The sequence below is a fragment of the Anolis sagrei genome (genome assembly GCF_037176765.1).
Source record: "Anolis sagrei isolate rAnoSag1 chromosome 2 unlocalized genomic scaffold, rAnoSag1.mat SUPER_2_unloc_1, whole genome shotgun sequence".
NCBI classification, from domain to species: Eukaryota; Metazoa; Chordata; class Lepidosauria; order Squamata; family Dactyloidae; genus Anolis; species Anolis sagrei.
The window spans coordinates 53,914-76,085 of record NW_027118835.1 but is presented as its reverse complement, the minus strand read 5'-3'; the positions used below and the strand labels follow the sequence as shown (position 1 = coordinate 76,085).

General features: G+C 50.7%; 1 protein-coding gene across 2 annotated transcripts in view; it reads right to left on the bottom strand.

Moving 5' to 3' along the window:
- RUSC2 (RUN and SH3 domain containing 2) overlaps positions 1-21,932 on the bottom strand; it is a 44,743-nt gene extending 22,811 nt beyond the window's left edge. Inside the window, exons 1-5 of one of the 2 annotated variants that reach the window (XM_060761094.2) lie at positions 19,917-21,932; positions 11,627-12,379; positions 5,772-5,987; positions 2,581-2,724; positions 2,263-2,339 (exon numbers count right to left, since the gene is read on the bottom strand). In XM_060761094.2, the coding sequence (XP_060617077.2) occupies positions 2,263-2,339; positions 2,581-2,724; positions 5,772-5,987; positions 11,627-12,379; positions 19,917-21,849 (3,123 nt within the window). In that variant the 5' untranslated portion in view covers positions 21,850-21,932. The remainder of the gene's footprint in view (positions 1-2,262; positions 2,340-2,580; positions 2,725-5,771; positions 5,988-11,626; positions 12,380-19,916) is intronic. The other variant, XM_060761095.2, reaches the window with a different exon arrangement.
- Positions 21,933-22,172: the final 240 nt, after the last annotated feature.

Below are 22,172 nucleotides of genomic sequence, written 5' to 3'. Positions count from 1 at the left end.
GTCGTTGAGGGATGTAAATCCCTGGGATTACTATAAATAAACAAGACTCAGCATGCCCCCCCCCCCCCGCTCCTCCTTAAGCCAAAAGGTCAGGTCAGGCTGCGCTGCTGCCCGGCGGTCTTTCCAGGAATTAAGAGGAAGGGGGGACTCTCTGGATTGGAAAGGTGCCAAGCCTCCCTGAAAAACCTGGACCTGTCCGGAGTGTGCACAGAGAGAGAGAGAGAGAGCAGAGTGACCGCCCTGCTTTCAAGAGCACCACCAGAGGATGGAGTCCAGGGGTCCAGGAGGTTCCCATTGGCACTCTTAAGCTTCTTAACGCTTGTCCCAAAATGCCCTGGTCTGGGAAACAGGAATGGAAATGGTGGGAGTTGGAGTCCAAAACACCTGGAGGGAGGGCCAAAGTTGGCCCATGCCTATCAGAGAGGGATTGAATGCAAGAACGAGGGACCGCCACATGGGCAGGGTATAAAAATAAAGCTATTATTATTATTATTGTGGAATATTGTGTCCAGTTCTGGGCACCACAATTGAAGAGAGATATTGACTCTAAGATGGAATGTGTCCAGAGGAGGGCGACTCAAAGGATCAAGGGTCTGGAGAACAAGCCCCATGAGGAGCGGCTTAAGGAGCTGGGCATGTTTAGCCTGAAGAAGAGAAGGCTGAGAGGAGATATGATGAGGGCCATGGATAAATATGTGAGAGGAAGCCACAGGGAGGAGGAGGAGGAGGGAGCAAGCTTCCTTTCTGCTTCCCAGGAGACTAGGACGTGGAACAATGGCTTCAAACTACAAGAGAGGAGATTCCATCTGAACATGAAGAAGAACTTCCTGACTGTGAGAGCTGTTCAGCAGTGGAACTCTCTGCCCCAGAGTGTGGTGGAGGCTCCTTCTTTGGAGGCCTTTAAACAGAGGCTGGATGGCCATCTGTCAGGGGTGATTTGAATGTAATATTCCTGCTTCTTGGCAGAATGGGGTTGGACTGGAGGATGGCTCAGGAGGTCTCTTCCAACACTTTTTTTTGTATTGTCGAAGGCTTTCATGGCCGGAATCACTGGGTTGTTGTAGGTTTTTTCGGGCTATATGGCCATGTTCTAGAGGCACTTTCTCCTGACGTTTCGCCTGCATCTATGGCAAGCATCCTCAGAGGTAGTGAGGTCTGTTGGAATTAGGACAATGGGTTTATATATCTGTGGAATGACCAGGGTGGGACAAAGGACTCTTGTCTGCTGGAGCATTTGATTGCCTGGCAGTGCCTGGAGCAATCTTTTGTTGAGAGGTGATTATATGTCCTTGTTTGTTTTCTGTCTGTTGTTGTGCTGTTGTGAATTTAGAGTTTTTTAATACTGGTAGCCAGATTTTGTTCATTTTCATGGTCTCTTCCTTTCTGTTGAAATTGTCCACATGCTTCTTGTGGATTTCAGTGGCTTCTCTGTGTAGTCTGACATGGTGGTTGTTGGTGTGGTCCAGCATTTCTGTGTTCTCAAATAATAATATGCTGTGTCCAGGTTGGTTCATCAGGTGCTCTGCTATGGCTGACTTCTCTGGTTGAAGGAGTCTGAGGTGCCTTTCACATTCTCTGATTTGTGTTTGGGCAATGCTGCTGCGTTTGGGGGTCCCTATGGAGACTTGTACACAGCTGCAGAAGTGAGAGGATCCCTCTTGTCCTTTGCTTGTCCATCTAATCACCTCTCAACAAAAGATTGCTCCAGGCACTGTCAGGCCATTATATGCTAATCAAGTTGGTCAGTTGAAACATTCACACCTAGCACCAGCAGACAAGAGTCCTTTGTCCCACCCTGGTCATTCCACAGATATATAAACCCCTTTTTCCTACTTCCAACAGACCTCACTCCCTCCGAGGATGCTTAGAATCCTAGAATCCTAGAGTTGGAAGAGACCTCCTGGGCCATCATCCAGTCCAACCCCATTCTGCCAAGAAGCAGGAATATTGCATTAAAATCACCCCTGACAGATGGCCATCCTGCCTCTGTTTAAAAGCTTCCATAGATGCAGGTGAAACATCAGGAGAGAATGCCTCTAGACCATGGCCATATAGCCTGAAAAAAAACCAATACATTATTATTATTATTATTATTATTATTATTATTATTATTACCCATCCCCACAAGGATGGTGGGCCCAGACCCACTCCCCTTTGAAGGATTCAGAGAACCTTGAAGCAACCGGCCAAATAAACAATCCCGCTGAGCGAAGACCAAAGGCAAAGGGAAGGGAGGCTGGGGGAGGTCAGTGCTGGGCTCACCTTCACGCCGGGGTCTCGGCTGGTCCCAAAATGAGCCACAATCAGATCCACCGCCATGTTGACCGCCTTGACGAGACCTGGAAAGACACAACCAGCGTGGCACAAACTGGCAGAGAAGGGCAGAGCAACCCAGGGGACCTCTTGGCTCCTTTGTCCCAATTCCAGCAAGATGTGGCCCCCCACCAAGGGCCCAAGGGAAAGCCCACCCATTCTTCCAGGGCAGGTGGAAATCTGGTCCTCCAATGCTCCCCAGAGAAGGAGAGAAAGGGGAAGAGAGGGAACTTGGCCCAAGCAGTGTCTGGACCCTCCACTACGTACCCTTCTTCTGCAGCAGGTCGATAGAGATGGACTCGGTGTTTCCGTCCGGCGAGAGGCAGAACTCGGCCGGGGGCTTTTCGGCCAGAGAGAAGTAGTCCGGGAAGAAGTCCGAGTAGTTGAGCTGCAGCTGCTTCACCGAGTGTCCTGCAAAGGGTCAAGGAGGACAGGGCGGGCAGGTTAAAGGGCGCCTTCACAACTGGCACAAGATGGACCTCATAGATCAGGCATGGGCCAACTTTGGTCCTCTCTCCAGGTGTTTTGGACTCCAACTCCCAGCATTCCTAACAGCCTCAGGCCCCTTCCTTTTCCCCCTCAGCCGCTTAAGCGGCTGAGGGGGAAAAGGAAGGGGCCTGAGGCTGTTAGGAATGCTGGGAGTTGGAGTCCAAAACACCTGGAGAGAGGGTCAAAGTTGGCCCATGCCTATCAGAGAGGGATTGAATGCAAGAACATTTTGGCAGCCTAAGCACCCCACGTGTAATAATATGACTCAAATACAATGTATGGTTGTAATGTATACACTTGGGATACTGTAGCACCTTGGAAGTTTGTAGCATCAGCTTTCCTTCATTATGTATCTAATGTCTACAAAAACATTTGCTGCAAACATGTTTCCCTTTTTTTCTGAGATGCTACAATGAATATCCCTTTGCAAACCAATCCAGACTGATAGGACTCTGTGTTTACATGATGCATGTTGCAAAGCTGTCTTGCATGCTACAAACATGTTTCCCTTCTTCTCTGAGATGCTGCAATTAATATCCCTTTGCAAACCAATCCAGACTGATAGGACTCTGTGTTTACATGATGCATGTTGCAAAGCTGTCTTGCATGCTACAAACATGTTTCCCTTCTTCTCTGAGATGCTGCAATTAATATCCCTTTGCAAACCAATCCAGACTGATAGGACTCTGTGTTTACATGATGCATGTTGCAAAGCTGTCTTGCATGCTACAAATATGTTTCCCTTCTTCTCTGAGATGCTGCAATTAATATCCCTTTGCAAACCAATCCAGACTGATAGGACTCTGTGTTTACATTATGCATGTTGCAAAGCTGTCTTGCATTCTGCAAACATGTTTCCCTTCTTCTCTGAGATGCTACAATTAATATCCCTTTGCAAACCATGTCTGATAGGACTATGTGTTTACATGATGCATGTTGCAAAGCTGTCTTGCATGCTACAAACATGTTTCCCTTCTTCTCTGAGATGCTACAATTAATATCCCTTTGCAAACCAAGTCTGATAGGACTATGTGTTTACATGATGCATGTTGCAAAGCTGTCTTGCATGCTACAAATCTGTTTCCTTTCTTCTCTGAGATGCTACAATTAATATCCCTTTGCAAACTAATCCAGACTGATAGGACTCTGTGTTTACATGATGCATGTTGCAAAGCTGTCTTGCATGCTACAAATAAGTTTCCCTTCTTCTCTGAGATGCTGCAATGAATATCCCTTTGCAAACCAAGTCTGATAGGACTATGTGTTTACATGATGCATGTTGCAAAGCTGTCTTGCGTGTTACAAATCTGTTTTCTTTCTTCTCTGAGATGCTGCAAATAATATCCCTTTGCAAACCAATCCAGACTGATAGGACTCTGTGTTTACATTATGTCTTGCTCCAGGCAATGCAGATGACCAGGAATGCACCTTCCGGGCAGCATTCGGTCACCGAAGAGGAGCCTTGGCCCAGTGGCGCAACACTGACCTTTTGCACAGTTAGGAGATTCACTCCATGTGCGAAAGCTGACGCTACACAACACTGACGCATGATCCAGACCCGGTCTCTTGCGCAAGCCGCAGAGGGAACAGGTGCCCCGTGCAGATCCCACCCCCCAAAAGGACCCTTCGTTGATGAATAATCTATATAAATAAAAATGTAATGTTCCTTTGTGAGATTAACAGAACTCAAAAAGCACTGGACAAATGGACACCAAATTTTGGACACAAGACACCTCTCAAGCCAGCAAGTGACCACCACTCATAAAAACACTAGAAAACACAACAGAAGAGACTTAACAAGCCAACCCCCCCCCAAAAAAAATTGCATTACAATACATGTGCAAACCCACATATATATACACAAACACACATATATCCACACATATATGCATATAACTCTATGTTGTGGGAGGGGTTGCAGACCATGTGATCAAAACTGGGACTGTTCAGGACTCAGACTCCATTTTAGAAACAGTACAGTTTAGAAGTCAGTAGAAACGTTATGCTTTAGAAACCAGAGAGATGCTCAGGACTGTTGATTGCAAGAAAGGTGCCTTGTGTTATCTACACAGAGAAACTACTTCAAATCCTATCTGTAACTGGATTGATATGCAAAGTACCTGTATGCTGAGTACACCAAGTTTGTGAGTATACCCACTATGTTATTTTGAAAGAAGTCTGCTTATTTTTAATTTCTTGAGAGAATGATTTAAAACAAGATGTTTTAAGGGTGAGAAGATGTTTTTTGGGCAACTGAAAGAACACTTCTGAAACTCTGATATATGTGTGTGTGTGTGTGCTGTCCCCTGCCATGTGTTGCTGTGGCCCAGTCTGTGTATATATTTGTGTATACGTGTGTATATATGTGTGTTTGCATAGATAGATAGATAGATAGATAGATAGATAGATAGATAGATATGGTTCTGTGCATGCGTCATAATGTATTTTTTAATTTTTGGCTTTTTAAGTCCCTTTCTGCTGTGTTCTTCAGTGTTTTTATGAGTGATGGTCACTTGTTGGCCTGAGAGGTGTCTTGTGTCCGAATTTGGTGTCCATTCATCCAGTGGTTTTTGAATTACGCTAATTCCACAAATGAACATTACATTTTTATTTATATAGATACACACACACACACACACACACACATGCATACACACACATATTAACACGATTTTGTGCACTGGCATATCTTTGTCCCTAACAATTCAAAGAGATAGCTAGGTCTATCAGTCTAACCACTGAGAAACCTAATTGCCTTGCATGAATGCTAATGGATATTTACCACAAGGGAGAAGGCTGATGCAAGTGAGTTTTCAACTCTCCTCAGAGAGAGAAATTTCTGATTTTCCCAAATTGTAAACAATGCAATTTTCCAAAAGGTTATGGAGATTTCCATTTCCCAAAAACCTCATGCTGTTCCACAACCCCCCCCCCCCCCCCGCCCATTCAATAGACCACAGGGGCCCCACCGTTGAGCCTGGCGTAGGGCCGCCCCCCGCCCAGGGCTCCCGGGAGCTCAAAGAGGGGGTTCCTCCGGGAGAGGCGTCCCTCCGGCTCGGGCGGCACCTGCTTCCCATCCAAGCCGCTCGCTGAAGCACCGCTGCTGCCGCGGTCCAGGCCCAGGCCCAGTGGGTTCCGCCGGCGATACTCCCGCCACTTCAAGGCTTGCGGAGAGAGGTGGTGGGCTGCCATTGGAGGGGGGGGGGGGTCAAAGACACAGACAGAGAGGCAGGGAGGGAGGGAGGGGCCAAGGGAGGCAAGAGGACAGAAGAGGGGAGACGGTCAGTGTTAGTACGGATCCAGAAGTCAGCGTTTGCACAGGGAAAGGGGGCAGTGGGGAGGGGGCCAGGAGGAGGAAGAGATCAATAGGATGCTGGGGTTGGGGGGAGGCAGCTGCATGGGTCTGCACCAGGCATGGGCAAACTTTGGCCCTCCTTCCAGGTGTGTTGGACTCCAACTCCCACCATTCCTAACAGCCTACTACAGCTCCCAGAAGCCCCCAGGCTATGAATATTGTAAAGAGCAGTTCTAGGCTGATAGGAATTGTGGGATTCCTGGAGGGCGGAAGTTTTCCCAGGCCTGTTCTGCACAGATTACACAGTGATCCTGGATTCATCGTTGAGCCTGGATCCCCAGGTTTCAGCGGTGACCAGGGGAGCATTTGCACAGCTTAGGCTCGTGCGCCAGCTGCGCCCGTACCTTGGGAAGTCTGACTTGGCCACGGTGGTACACGCTCTGGTCACATCCCGCCTTGACTACTGCAACGCTCTCTACGTGGGGCTGCCCTTGAAGACGGCCCGGAAGCTTCAGCTAGTCCAGCGCGCGGCAGCCATGTTACTAACAGGAGCAGGACGCAGGGAGCATACAACGCCCTTGTTGTTCCAGCTCCACTGGCTGCCGATCTGCTACTGGGCCCAATTTAAGGTGCTGGTGTTATCCTACAAAGCCCTAAACGGTTCCGGCCCAAAATACCTGTCTGACCGCATCTCGGCCTATGAGCCCACGAGGACTTTGAGATCGTCCGGGGAGGCCCTTCTCTCGATCCCGCCTGCTTCACAGGCACGTCTGGCGGGGACGAGGGATAGGGCCTTCTCGGTGGTGGCCCCCCGGCTGTGGAACACCCTCCCTGTTGACATCAGACAGGCGCCCTCCCTTATGGCTTTCCGGAAGAGCCTGAAGACATGGCTATTCGAGAAAGCATTTAACTGAGTGCTATATTAACTGGTAATGACAACTGGAACGGAATATGGATTACGAGATTGGTTATGATTCTACGATAAGACGGAGTGGATTATTTTAGTGTAATTAGATGATTGTGTATTAGTGATATGTTGGTTTTTTCGTTATGGCTTTATTGTAAATTGTCTTTTATATGTTGTACACCGCCGTGAGTCGCCCCAGGGCTGAGAACGGCGGTCAACAAGTGCAGCAAATAAATAAATGAATAAATAAATTCTACAAATTATCACTTTTTCTCAGTTACGGAAACGAAATGTGCCGTTTCTTAGTAAATTTAACATGCCGAATTCAAATATAATAATTAAATGTGTTAATTGGCTCTGGTTTTTATGCAACAGCTATTTCAGTTTTCTCCACAATAGCTAATTCGTTGATATTATGATAATGCGCCTAACCTTACTGCATGTATATAAACCGTGAATATTTACTAAATTTTAGTCAAATTATATTGCCAATAGTTTAGACATGAGAAATATTTATTTAATTAGTCTATTGTTTATGTTTGTGCAGCGAGAAACTCTATGAGTAGGCCTCATGCAGTTGAAAAGTCTGAAAGTTGAAATGCCGCTTGAATCGTGACTTGAATCATAGAATCATAGAATCCTAGAGTTGGAAGAGACCTCATGGGCCATCCAGTCCAACCCCATTCTGCCAAGAAGCAGGAATATTGCATTCAAATCACCCCTGACAAATGGCCATCCAGCCTCTGCTTAAAAGCTTCCAAAGAAGGAGCCTCCACCACACTCCCTCCGGGGCAGAGAGTTCCACTGCTGAACGGCTCTCACAGTCAGGAAGTTCTTCCTCATGTTCAGATGGAATCTCCTCTCTTGTAGTTTGAAGCCATTGTTCCCTTGTGTCCTAGTCTCCAAGGAAGCAGAAAACCAGCTTGCTCCCTCCTCCTCCCTGTGGCTTCCTCTCACATATTTATACATGGCTCTCATCATATCTCCTCTCAGCCTTCTCTTCTTCAGGCTAAACATGCCCAGTTCCCTAAGCCGCTCCTCATAGGGCTTGTTCTCCAGACCCTTGATCATTTTAGTCGCCCTCCTCTGGACACATTCCAGCTTGTCAATATCTCTCTTGAATTGTGGTGCCCAGAATTGGACACAGTATTCCAGATGTGGTCTAACCAAAGCAGAATAGAGCATGGGGAGCAGGACTTCCCTAGATCTAGACACTAGGCTCCTCTTCATGCAGGCCAACATCCCATTGGCTTTTTTGTCGCCACATCGCATTGTTGGCTCATGTTCACCTTCCTCCCCACGAGGACTCCAAGATCTTTTTCACACGTCCTGCTCTCGAGCCAGGCCTCATCGTCCCCCATTCTGTCTCTTTGCATTTCATTTTTTCTGCCAAAGTGGAGTATCTTGCATTTGTCACTGTTGAACTTCATTTTGTTAGTTTTGGCCATTCATCTCTCTAATCTGTCAAGATCGTTTTGAATCCTGCTCCTGTCCTCTGGACTATTGGCTCTCCCTCCCAATTTGGTGTCGTCTGCAAACTTGATGATCATGCCTTCTAGCCCTTCATCTAAGTCATTATTAAAGATGTTGAACTTGATTTTCTATCCTGTTTGCTTCTCTTGACTTTCCTTTGGTATTCAAGGAAAGGATTCCCTCTTCCAATGAATGCTCAGCAGGAGTCTGACAGCATTGACGGAGTCCATTGGCCTTGATCGCTTTTTTCCATCGTGCTTTATTGACACACGTGCGAGGAGGCATAACGACAGTCAAAAGAACCATGTCAAACGATGTTTAACGAGACTGTCTCAGTCTTCAACTGACTGACCCTCACCGTTCAAAAGTCCGGCCTTATAGAGGGCTTTCTGGCTTTTGCACACGGCACTAATACTGCATCATCAAACTTTCTAGAGTATTCTAGAATCTTCCATAGTGTAAGTGGCAACATGCATTTTTTTCAACCATACGTGATCACGTGGTTGCTTATATCATAAAAACTAGAGCCAATATACATTCTGAAATGTCATTTTCGTTTTCAGCACCCCCAAATTCCATTCCACCCCAAGCTGGAATGTGTCCAGAGGAGGGCGACTAAAATGATCAAGGGTCTGGAGAACAAGCCCTATGAGGAGCGGCTTAGGGAACTGGGCATGTTTAGCCTGAAGAAGAGAAGGCTGAGAGGAGACATGATAGCCATGTATAAATATGTGAGAGGAAGCCACAGGGAGGAAGAGGGAGCAAGCTTGTTTTCTGCTTCCTTGGAGACTAGGACGCAATGGAACAATGGCTCCAAACTACAAGAGAGGAGATTCCATCTGAACATGAGGAAGAACTTCCTGACTGTGAGAGCTGTTCAGCAGTGGAACTCTCTGCCCCGGAGTGTGGTGGAGGCTCCTTCTTTGGAAGCTTTTAAGCAGAGGCTGGATGGCCATCTGTCAGGGGTGATTTGAATGCAATATTCCTGCTTCTTGGCAGAATGGGGTTGGACTGGAGGATGGCCCACCAGGTCTCTTCCAACTCTAGGATTCTAGGATTCTATGATTCTATGAAATCATAAAAGAACAACTATTTTCAGGCCCGAAACTTTTATTCCGTTGAACAGTGTTATTACACTATGTAACACTATTTTTGTTCCTGGTTTATAAATGTCATTCTTTCCTAATTGGTTCTAATAGAAAGATATGGAAAGGGCACTTAGGCACTTTAGAGTATGGAGAGGAGGAGGAGGAGGACATTTCAACCCATGGGTATGATGGCTAACCCACTTGTGTTTCTGTGCATTATCTTGTATTATTTTGATGTGTTTGTATTCACTTGAGGCATTCTGCATCAGGCATGGGCAAACTTGGGCCTTCCCTCCAGGTGTTTTGGACTCCGACTCCCACCATTCCTGGCCCCAGGCCCCTTCCATTCCCACCTCATCCACTTAAGCAGAAAAGGAAAGCAAAAGGAAGGAGCCTGGGGCCAGGAATGGTAGGAGTTGCAGTCCAAAACACCTGGAGGGCCGAAGTTTGCCCAGGCCTGGTCTACAACATCGATGGACCCTTTGCTATTCTACAGCAAAGATGGAAGCCTTGATGTCCCAAATTACTGAGAGCGCACTTCTTGGTTGCTGTGCATTACTTTCAACAAGAAATATATATTTGAGTTTCAGCGTTTTGAAAGTGGAGGTGCGTATTAGATTCGAAGGCGCATCAATAGGAGCCTAGTGTCTAGATCTAAGGAAGTCATGCTCCCCATGCTCTATTCTGCTTTGGTTAGACCACACCTGGAATATTGTGTCCAATTCTGGGCACCACAATTCAAGAGAGATATTGACAAGCTGGAATGTGTCCAGAGAAAGAGGGCAACTAAAATGATCAAGGGTCTGGAGAACAAGCCCTATGAGGAGCGGCTTAAGGAGCTGGGCATGTTTAGCCTGAAGAAGAGAAGGCTGAGAGGAGATATGATTACAGCCATGTATAAATATGTGAGAGGAAGCCACAGGGAGGAGGAGGGAGCAAGCTTGTTTTCTGCTTCCTTGGAGACTAGGACGCCATGGAACAATGGCTTCAAACTACAGGAGAGGAGATTCCATCTGAACACGAGGAAGAACTTCCTGACTGTGAGAGCCGTTCAGCAGTGGAACTCTCTGCCCCGGAGGGAGTGTGGTGGAGGCTCCTTCTTTGGAAGCTTTTAAGCAGAGGCTGGATGGCCATCTGTCAGGGGTGATTTGAATGCAATATTCATGCTTCTTGGCAGAATGGGGTTGGACTGGATGGCCCAGGAGGTCTCTTCCAACTCTTTGATTCTATGATTAGACTTGAGTCAATACAGGTATACCTTTGCAAGGTGGGTGGGTGGGGATTCTGCAGCACATAAATGGAGACCCTGGGGGCCGGGGGGGGGGCAGCGCTGCTTGCATGCAAACACAGAACCAAGAACGATGTTCTTAGCTTCTGCAACCTTGCACACCACACAGTTAGAGCGTCCTGGCCCCACTCTGATGCACATGGCTGCTCCCTGGGAGTCCTGGGATGGATAGAGAACTGCATGCACCCCATGACAAATCCCAGGATTCTACTGGGTGCATCCTCGGTGCAAACCCCAAAAAACTTTGCAACTGCCTTCTAGTTTTGGGTGCTTCCCAGTCTAATACATCCTGTACTTTATTGGGGTCCATTTCTGTCCCGTCACAGGGTATAGGTAGGTAGTCCCTTGACATTAAGTCCAGTCATGTCTGACTCTGGGAATGTGGTGCTCATCTCCATTTCTAAGCCAAAGAGCCAGCGTTGTCCGTAGACACCTCCAAAGTCATGTGGCCGGCATGACTGCATGGAGCGCCGTTACCTTCCCGCCGGAGCGGTACCTATTGATCTACTCACATTTGCATGTTTTCGAACTGCTAGGTTGGCAGAAGCTGGGGCTGACAGCGGAAGCTCACGCCGCTCCCCGGAATCGAACCTGCGACCTTTTGATCAACAAGCTCAGCAGCTCAGTGCTTTAACCCACTGCGCCATACGATACCCCAAATAATCCAGTCTTCCTCAGTGGCAATGACATTATCCAACTGCCCTTCACTGTGCCCAAACAGATGGTCACCTGCCTCCCCCAGACCTCTGAGCCACCCCCAAATGCCCACTCACCATTGAGGGGCCGGCTGAGGACGGTGCCCACGGGCCCCACGCCGACGAGGGCCTCTCCGCACCCGGCCTTCCATTGGGCTTCGGGGTGTGGCGCCCCAGCTCTGGCCAGGCCCAGCCCCCCAGCCAAAATGAGGGGTGGGAGGGACCCCACCTCTCCCAGCTCAAACTCCGGGGCTGCGTCCTTCCGGGAAAGAGGAGCAGGACCCTCTTCCTTGGCATTGTGGCCCGCTGCGGCCGGAGAGGGCCCGGCGACGGAGGTGACCGGCAGGAGGTTGGCAGAAGCCGGGCAGGAGCGGCTGCGGGGCGGGTGGCCATCCGGGGTGGGCAGCGAAACAGAGGACGAAGAGGAGGAGGAGGAGGAAGAGTCCCCAGCATTGCTCTGGAAGAAGGGACCCCCGTGGCTCCGGATGGGGGAGTAGCTGCCCAGTGGCGAGGGGCGCGTGGTCTCCGGGGCAACGGCCACCACCGGCGGGGGCTTCTTGGGGCAGGTGGCCCCGTCGGCCGAGCGCTGGGGCATGGGCTGGTCGGCCGCAGAGGTGGACGCAGCGGAGGGAGGCTGGTGCGCGGCGGCACAGCGTCCGGCGGAAGAGGAGCGGCTGTAGAGCTGGGAGAGGCTGGCGGCCAGGTGGCTCTGAAGGGCCCGGGCCTTGGGCTGCCGGGGGAAGTGGTGCTGGAAGACAAAGGGCTGGATGGGCAGCGTGGTGGGGCGCTGGTCCTTGCTGTAGCGGAACACCTTCCCGTCCGCAGCACCGCCTGCAATGCCAGAGAGAGAGAGAGAGAGAAGCAGAAAAAGGAACCGGTCAGAAGTACGCTCACTCGAGTCTAATGCGCCCTCGAATCTCATTCCAAAACTCCGAAGCCAAATAAAGTGTTTGCTGGTGTGTTGCAACTCAGAGTAAGCTTCGCCTTGCTTCCAAACACCACCACACAAGAGCTGTCGTTTTATAGTTTATGAAGGAAAAAGTCCAAGTCAAAATAAAGAATAAGCATTGCAAAGTTGGGTCACACCATTTACAGAAAACCCACACACAGAGATAGATATTAGGCCTGGGTAACAACGGAAAAATTTGTTTCTAAAATCGATTCGTTTTTTGGAGTTTTTTGCGTTTCGATATTTAAAAGAATTCCGAAATTTTCCTTAAAAAAAGTTCGATATTTACGAAATTTCGTAAATGGTAAAAAAATTACAAAACAATAACGAAACAATAACGAATCGATTCATTAATGGCGGCCGTGATCGCGCAATACGCTAAAAAAACTTCTGAAGCTTCCCTCTCCCTCTGTTGTTGACTGTTGGTGTGATATTATATATTTTTTTCACTAATTAAACAAAAAACAACTATAAAACTTGCCCCAGACATGCGGAAATAATAACGAAACGACCTCAAACCAATAACGAAACAAATACATAACGAAATACGAAGCATTTACGAAACGAATTGAAAAATTCGTTTCGTTTTTAAGTTGCTCCAGAATGGTTCGTTATCGCTTCGTTAACAAAAAAAATAACGAATTTTTAACGAATTACGAATTAACGAAATGAAACTGCCCAGCCCTAATAGATATCTACATCAAAACTCCAACCATCACCCAAGTCAACAAAGAAGCACCATTAAAGCCTTGGCAGACCGTGCAAATAGAGTCTGCGAAGCCCACCTAGTATCATAGAATCAAAGAGTGGGAAGAGACCTCCTGGGCCATCATCCAGTCCAACCCCATTCTGCCAAGAAGCAGGAATATTGCATTCAAATCACCCCTGACAGATGGCCATCCAGCCTCTGCTTAAAAGCTTCCAAAGAAGGAGCCTCCACCACACTCCCTCTGGGGCAGAGAGTTCCACTGCTGAACGGCTCTCACAGTCAGGAAGTTCTTCCTCGTATTCAGATGGAATCTCCTCTCTTGTAGTTTGAAGCCATTGTTCCCTTGCGTCCTAGTCTCCAGGGAAGCAGAAAGGAAGCTTGCTCCCTCCTCCTCCTCCCTGTGGCTTCCTCTCACATATTTGTACATGGCTCTCATCATGTCTCCTCTCAGCCTTCTCTTCTTCAGGCTAAACATGCCCAGTTCCCTAAGCCGCTCCTCATAGGGCTTGTTCTCTAGACCCTTGATCATTTTAGTCGCCCTCCTTTAGTCGCCCTCCTTTAGTCGCCCTCCATTTTAGTCGCACCATTAAAGCCTTGGCAGAGCGTGCAAAAAGAGTCTGCGAAGCCCACCTAGAATCATAGAATCAAAGAGTTGGAAGGGACCTCTTGGGCCATCCAGTCCAACCCCATTCTGCCAAGAAGCAGGAACATTGCATTCAAAGCACCCCTGACAGATGGCCATCCAGCCCCTGTTTAAAAGCTTCCAAAGAAGGAGCCTCCACCACACTCTGGGGAAGGCAGAGAGTTCCACTGCTGAACGGCTCTCACAGTCAGGAAGTTCTTCCTTATGTTCAGATGGAATCTCCTCTCTTGTAGTTCACCTCTTCCAAGATGGACTGAACCCCCTCAACTGGGCTCTGCAGGCCAATAGAGACTCCACCTCAGACATCAGAAGAGCTGCAAGACCACAGAGAAGAAGCCACGAGAGTCAAGACAGAGATCCACCCAGAGTGAAAGAGTTCTTGCCACACATTAAGGGAAGCGCTGACCGCAGAGGGAAGCTGAGGAGGAAACACAACATACAAACCATCAAGAAAATCCAACCAATGCTCCATTCAGCAAAGGACAAGAGGGATCCTCTCACTTCTACCGTGTACCATGCAGCTGTGGAGAAGAAGTCTCCAGAGGGACCACCACACGCAGCAGCAGCATTGCCCAGACACGCATCAAGGAACATGAAAGGCACTGTAGACTCTTTCAACCTGAGAAATCAGCCATAGCAGAGCGCCTGAGGAACCAACCTGGACACAGCATTTTATTTGAGAACACAGAAGTGCTGGACCACACCAACAACCACCATGTCAGACTACACAGAGAAGCCATTGAAATCCACAAGAAGCATGTGGACAATTTCAACAGAAAGGAAGAGAACATGAACATGAACAAAATCTGGCTCCCAGTATTTAAAAACTCCAAAATTACAACAAAGAGGAAACAACCAGGCACATCTTAACACCTCTCAACAAAAGATTACCCCAGGCACAGCCAGGCCTTCAAATGCTAATCAAGGTGGTCAGTTGAAACATTCACCCCTAGCTCCAGCAGACAAGAGTCCTTTGTCCCACCCTGGTCCTTCCACAGATATATAAATAAACCCTTTTTCCAAGTTCCAACAGACCTCACTACCTCTAAGGATGCTTGCCATAGATGCAGGCGAAATGTCAGGAGAGAATGCCTCTAGAACATGGCCATATAGCCTGAAAAAAATCTACAACAACCCAGTGCCAATGTGTTTCAGGGCCAACCAAGCTGCCTGCATTGCCTGGAAAGGGGGGGGGGGGTTAGGAAAGAGGATGCAGGAGCAGAGAGGCCCCCAGCGCCCCCTCCTGAGTTTCACCTTTCCCCCTTACACACACACACACAACTAGGTACCACTGACTTTCCTATGAACCCTCTTTCTCATGAGGGCAGCAGCCAGATACATCCACACCAGGACTTTGCATCAGTGGAGGATAGAGGGAACCTCCTTGGGGAGCCCTAGGGAAGCCTCACTGAGCTCTGAATGATGCCAAGCACCCCCCCCCCCAAGTATTTATAGTTCGCCAAGGGCCGGACAATGGATTCTGTTGCTTCCTGACCCAGCACACATAACTGGGTTCCTGTTTCCTCTTTGTGAACTCTCTGGCTTGTGCACTGGACTATGGACTCTGCTACTACCCAACCCAGCTCCCCCTTCAGCTCCAGCTCCTGTTCCTAGAAGGAGCCAATCTTCTGTTGACCAACCCGGACCTTGGAATGATCTTCTGGTGGCCAGCCTGATGCATGGACTGGCCCCTGCACCCAAAACCCTTCCGTCCAGACTTTGGGACTTCTAGTTCTTTCCTCTCTCTTTTTATGAAATGAATAAAATATGTTCTTATTACTGTGGATTGGGGTTGGGATGGGTGGTGGGTGGTGATATATGGAATGCCTGTATACTGGTGATGCCTATGGTTTATGAATATGAAATATGTAACCCCTATGAACTCCTCTGTATCCTCACCCCCTGACCCTCGCCCCACAAGAAAACCAGCGTGACCAGGAACTGCCTGGGGACAGAGCCCAAGCCTCTTTCCCCCAAATCACCCATTGATTGACTCATTTTGCATGGACAATACTGCTGGCCCCAACCCTAGCCCTCGGAGCATGGCCAGCGAAGGAACAAGGGTCAGCAGAGCTTCGGAAAAAGAGACTGATTAATTCACCCAGATATTGTTGACCCTCCGGGTGGTCCGATATTGATCTAGCCTATTCAAATTCCCTGCCAGACTCATCAAGGACAGGAAAGCCTTTGTTTGTCAAACATCTGGAGACATTTTTCCTTTGTTTCGCTGAGCACATGGCATTCCTTTGTCTGCAGATTCCTTTCCCAGATTCCTTTGTGCTCCCTCATCCCGCCCCCATTTCTCCTGATTGGCTGTCGCCACCATGTGACAGAGGTCTCCCCATTGGATCCTACAGACCACTGGAGCTTCCTGATTGGTACAGAGGCGCCAGGGGCGGGAGGGCTGCTTCCCAGGTGTTTGCCCATCACCCAATCACAGCGGGGAACATCAGAGGAGGGTTGAACTCTGGGTTTTCAAAAATTGTATAAATATGCCTGCATCACTGTACCCCAGCATGCTTATAGAGGAAATATCCCTGTAACGCATCCTTTTCAGCTGAATCGCAGAAATAAACGCTTCGGTCACTGGATACCTCTTCAGCCTCTGGTGGGATTAATTCTTAATATTTTGCTCTTTGGATTGGCGTTCGCTGGCTGCTCACCAAGGTCAGGACCCCATTCGAGGTCCTTAGGGACTCCCCTCACTGGGAGAACCCCCCAAAAGAGCTCGATATCATGAATGCCCTTGGAGCCCCCCACACGAACACAACCCCCCTCCCAAAGTATCCTTCATAGCCCTCCCTACCCAAAATACTTGGCCTGGAGCTCAGGGCTGGAGCCTCCTCTCCTCTCCTCTCTCTTGCTCTTGGGAGCCTTCTTTTCAGAGGAAAGGGCTTCTAGGAATGGCCAGGCCTGGCAATGGGCCTGGGGGGAGGGTTGGGGGGGGGGGTCACGCGCAACACCAGTCCCCACCCCTTATGCCCCCACCCCAGCACACAAACAAGTGTGTCTCCCTTCCATGCTCCCCAGCCACATTCAGGGAGATGCCCCAGAAGGAAAGAAGGCAGGCATGTCAACAAGGATCCCAAGAAGGAAGGGGCCTGTGGGGGGGGGGGCAGAGGGGGAGCCTGAGCCAAACCTGGTGCCAAGAAAAGCAGGCAAAGGAAGGACATGTCCCCTTGCAAGGAGGAGAAGGAGGAGAAGGAGGAGGAAGCGCTCTCCAGGCAGACCAAGGGCGTCTCTCTCCGTCTGCAAGGCTCCTTATCAGGAAGCAGCATGAATGCGCATAATGCAAGCAGAGGGGTCAAGGCCAGCTCCAAAAACTCTGGAGGAGGAAGGGAGGGGGGATGGGGGCCTGTCACCTCCAAGGGGCCTCCTTGGTTGGGCAAAGGCTTGCTGCCCCCTCCCATTGGACCCTCTGCTAAGACCCTGGAAGACCCAGGCCGGACAGCAGGTAGGGCCATGGGTCAATAGGTGCAAAAACAGGACCATGAATAGGTTTATTGCAGCATCCTGGGGGGGGGGGGGGTCATGAGAGGGTGTCAGAGGGGTCCCAAAGACCATCAGAAAACAAAGTATTTTCTGTTGATCTTGGGGGTTCTGTGTGGGAAATTTGGTTCAATTCTATCATTGGTGAAGTTCAGAATGCTCTTTGATTGGAGGTGAACTATAAATCCCAGCAACCACAATGTCAAGGTCTATTTTCCCCAAATTCCACCAGTGTTCACATTTGGGCATATTGAGTATCCGTGCCAATTTTGGTCCACAGCCATCATTGTTGGGGGTCACAGTGTTCACTGGATGTAAGTAAACTACAACCCCAAAACTCAAGGTCACTGCCAACCAAACACTTCCAGTATTTTCTGTTGGTCATGGGAGTTCTGTGTGTCAAGTTTGGTTCAATTCTATCATTGGTAGTGTTCAGAAATCTCTTTGATTATAGGTGAACTATAAATCCCAGCAACTACAATGTCAAGGTCTATTTCCCCCACACTCCACCAGTGTTCAAATTTGGGCATATTGGGCATTCTTGCCAAGTTTGGTCCAGATCCTTCATTGTTTGAGTCCACAGTGCTCTCCGGATGTAGGTGAACTACAACTCCCAAACTCAAGGTCAATGCCTACCAAACCCTTCCAATGTTTTCTATTGGTTATGGGAGTTCTGGGACCAAGTTTGGTTCAATTCCATCATTGGTGGAGATCAGAATGCCCTTTGATTGTAGGTTAGCTATAAATTCCAGCAACTACAACTCCCAAATGGCAAAATCAACCCCCCCCCCCAACCCCACCAGTATTCAAATCTGAGCAAATAATGCTCTCTCCTACATTTGACGCCAAACTAATGTGATGGCAAGAGTGGCTTCCTGGATTTTAAGTGTGGCACTCAGTGGGATTTAGTAACAGGGAATCCTAGAATCACGGAGTTGGAAGAGACTCATGGGCCATACAATCCAGCCCTAATCTGCCATGCAGGAGAAGCACCATAAGCCATTGATAAAGAGGTGGAACAGCCCCGAAAGGACCAGGATGGGGTCTTCTTCATGCCCCCCACCCCTACTAGCCCCTTCCCTTCAGGAGGAAGAAAGAGGCGCCACTGGAAAGAAGCACCTTTTGGGTTGGGCCAATCAATCAATTCCCAATCTGGCTTGGGCCAGGCAATCGATTCCCAATCTGGGTTGGCCCAGTCAATCAACTCCCAATCTGGCTTGGGCCAGTCAATCAATTCCCAATCTGGGTTGGGCCAGTCAATCAATTCCCAATCTGGCTTGGGCCAGACAATCAATTCCCAATCTGGTTTGGGCCAGTCAATCAATTCCCAATCTGGTTTGGGCCAGTCAATCAATTCCCAATCTGGGTTGGGCCAATCAATCAATTCCGAATCTGGGTTGGGCCAGTCAATCAATTCCGAATCTGGGTTGGGCCAGTCAATCAGCTCCCAATCTGGGTTGGGTCAATCAATCAATTCCTGATCTGGGTTGGGCCAGTCAATCAACTCCCAATCTGGGTTGGGCCAGTCAATCAATTCCCAATCTGGGTTGGGCCTGTCAATCAATTTCCAATATGGCTTGGGCCAGACAATCAATTCCCAATCTGGGTTGGCCCAGTCAATCAACTCCCAATCTGGATTGGGCCAGTCAATCAATTCCCAATCTGGGTTGGGCCAGTCAACCAATTCCCAATATGAGTTGGGCCAATCAAATTAATTCCCAATCTAGGTTGGGCCAGTCAATCAACTCCCAATCTGGGTTGGGCCAGTCAATCAATTCCCAATCTGGTTTGGCCTAGTCAATCAATTCCCAATCTGGGTTGGGCCAGTCAACCAATTCCCAATCTGGGTTGGGCCAGTCAACCAATTCCCAATATGAGTTGGCCAATCAAATTAATTCCCAATCTAGGTTGGGCCAGTCAATCAACTCCCAATCTGGGTTGGCCCAGTCAATCAACTCCCAATCTGGCTCGGGACAGTCAATCAATTCCCAATCTGGGTTGGGCCAGTCAATCAATTCCCAATCTGGCTTGGGCCAGTCAACCAATTCCCAATCTGGCTCGGGCCAGTCAACCAATTCCCAATCTGGGTTGGGCCAGTCAACCAATTCCCAATATGAGTTGGGCCAATCAAATCAATTCCCAATCTGGGTTGGGCCAATCAATCAATTCCCAATCTGGGTTGGGCCAGTCAACCAATTCCCAATCTGGCTCAGGCCAGTCAATCAACTCCCAATCTGGGTTGGGCCAGTCAATCAATTCCCAATCTGGGTTGGGTCAGTCAATCAACTCCCAATCTGGGTTGGCCTAGTCAATCAATTCCCAATCTGGGTTGGGCCAGTCAATACATTCCTAGTCTGGGTTGGGCCGTCAATCAACTCCCAATCTGGGTTGGGCCAGGCAATCAATTCCCAATCTATTCCCACTCTGGCCACTGTCCAGCCCCTATTTCCCTATCTATTGTCACAGGCCTTCCCGAAATCAAGGTGTGCACCACCCCCCAAATTCCCTGCATCTGCCAAGCCTATCACTCTCTGAATGAGCATCAGATGCTCCCCAATATTTGCACACGGGGACTCACCATCGGCCCGAGCGCGGACGTCCTTCTGGCCCAGGCCGCCTGCCTCGGCCAAAGTGGGGAAGAAGGACTGCTGACCGCAGGGAGGGGTGTCCTGGGGGCGACTGCCGTGACCCTCATCATCATCCTCCTCCTCCTCGGGGCTGCGCTGCAGGGAGTGGATCCAGGGCATGGGGGGCAGGCTCTGGCTGTGCCGAGGAGCCCGGTCCTCCAGGAAGACGGAGCCGCTGCCTCCACCGCCGCCACTGCCGCCCCTCCGGTGCTCCGGGATGGGGGAGAACTCCAGGGAGGAGTCCCGGCTGGCCCGGAAGGGCGGGGAGCACCCACTGCTGCAGTTGTTGTTACCGCTGCTGCTGCTGCTGCTGCCGCCGCTGCCGTTCTTCTTGCGGCCCTTGGCCAGTTCCGCGAAGGAGGTCACCCGCTTGGGCGGGGAGCTCTGCAGGGTCAGGCTGTGGGGGCCCTCGCTCAGCTTGACCGGGCAGCTCATCATGCGCTCCAGGGAGCCCAGCCGGCCGGCGGCGGAGGGGCTGCGGTCCAGGTTGCGGTCGTAGCTGCGGGAGCGCTGGCGCCCGGTGGCCAAAGTGGGTGGGGAAATGTTGACGTACAGCTGGCCCTCCACAGTGTTGGCGTTGGGTTCCGCGGCATCGCCGGCCTCTAGACTTTGTGGTTCGTCACCACCACTCTCTGCTGGACGCTGGAACAGGTAGTACTCGGTGGGCTGGAGCGGGGGGCTGCTGACCCGGGCTTGTTCCTCGGAGCAGCTGGTGATGGAGGACCCAGCCGGGCTGGGGGACGACTGTGAGGACAGGTCACAGGTGACCAGCTTGTAGTAGTTCTGGGTGGCCACCACCAGCCGGGCCTGGCTCTGGAAGCAGGCGGTCAGGTCCGAGGAGGAGCCGCCGGAGCCACAGGGGTCGTAGGAGTTGCAGTTGGCGTCCAGGACCGGGGAGGAGGGTCCGTGGCAGGGGCAGGCCGTGCCCAGGGGCTCTGGGCAGCGCAGTTTGGCCTCCTGCGGGGAGGAGTGCAGGTCCAGGTAGAAGGCCCCCCCGCCGCCAGTGTCCGAATGGCTGCCGCCGGAGGAGGACTCCTCCTCGCAGGAGTTGAGGTTGGGCGGGTGACCGTTCATCTTGTGGTAGAGCGTGCTGAAGTTGACCAGGACGCCGTCGGAGCTGTTGCAGGAGGAGTCACTGGCGTAGCCCATCTGGTGGTCCAGCGGCTCCGACTGGCTGGAGAGGCTGCAGCACCTGCAGCGCTGGATCTCCGAGCCCGAGGAGCAGCTGCACGTCCGGCTGCGGGGCGCCTCCGGACCGGGGCCCAGGTCACTGTCGGGGTCGGCAGCCCAGTCCTGCTCCGAGGAGGAGTCCGAGGGGTCCCTCTCGCGGTGGCAGCTGTACTCGTCCAGCTCCATGCTCTCCGGCCGCCTCTTTTTCCCTCTGTCCTCCTGGCCGTCCGAGCGCTGTCCAGCCACAGCGGCGCTCCCCCACGGCTTGACCCCGTGACCGGCATTGTGGAGGCGGAAGGGTGGCAGGCTCAGCTCACTGTGCAAGTGGAAGGCGGGCTGGCCGTGGCTGTGCAGGCGGAAGGACCGCTGACCCAAGGGCCCCTCGTCTTCGGGGGGCTCCTCATCCTCGCTCAGCAGGAAGGGGTTCTGGCGCCTGCTGGCCCCGGGGTCCCAAGCCTGGCCCTCCTCCGGCGGGGTCTCCAAGGGCGGGACCGGCTCTGTGGGGTCAGAGGGGATGCGGCGGAGGCGGGCCAAGGAATCGGACTGAAGGAAGTCCTGCTCCGGGAGGGGAGCCGTCCGCAGCGGGCCCAGGTCCGGCTGGCCAAAGGGGTTGCTGCGCTTGCACTGCCGGTCGGGCACCTGGCAATGCACCAGCGGGATGTGGTGGACGATCAGCGTCTCTCCGGACAGCTTCGGGGGGCTGTCCATCATCATCGCCGTGGCTCAAAGGGGGGTCCTCCTGCGCAGGGGCTGCCCATGGAAGGAGAGCCCAGGGAGCATCACATCAGAGTCCGGGGGGGGGGGGGGTCCTGCAGAGAGAGAGAGAACACATGCAAAGGGGGGTCACTCGGATGGGAAGTGAGCAGAGGTCAAAGGGCAGAGGAAGTACTTGGGAAACACTAGGAAGTCATCCAGGGCGGGGAGGGGTCACCAATATCTCCTCCCAACAAGAACCTCAAGGGGGGGGGGGGATGGCAACCTTCTCAAGCCTCCACTATTTGTTAGGCATATATTTGCTTACTATATTGTATATGTGT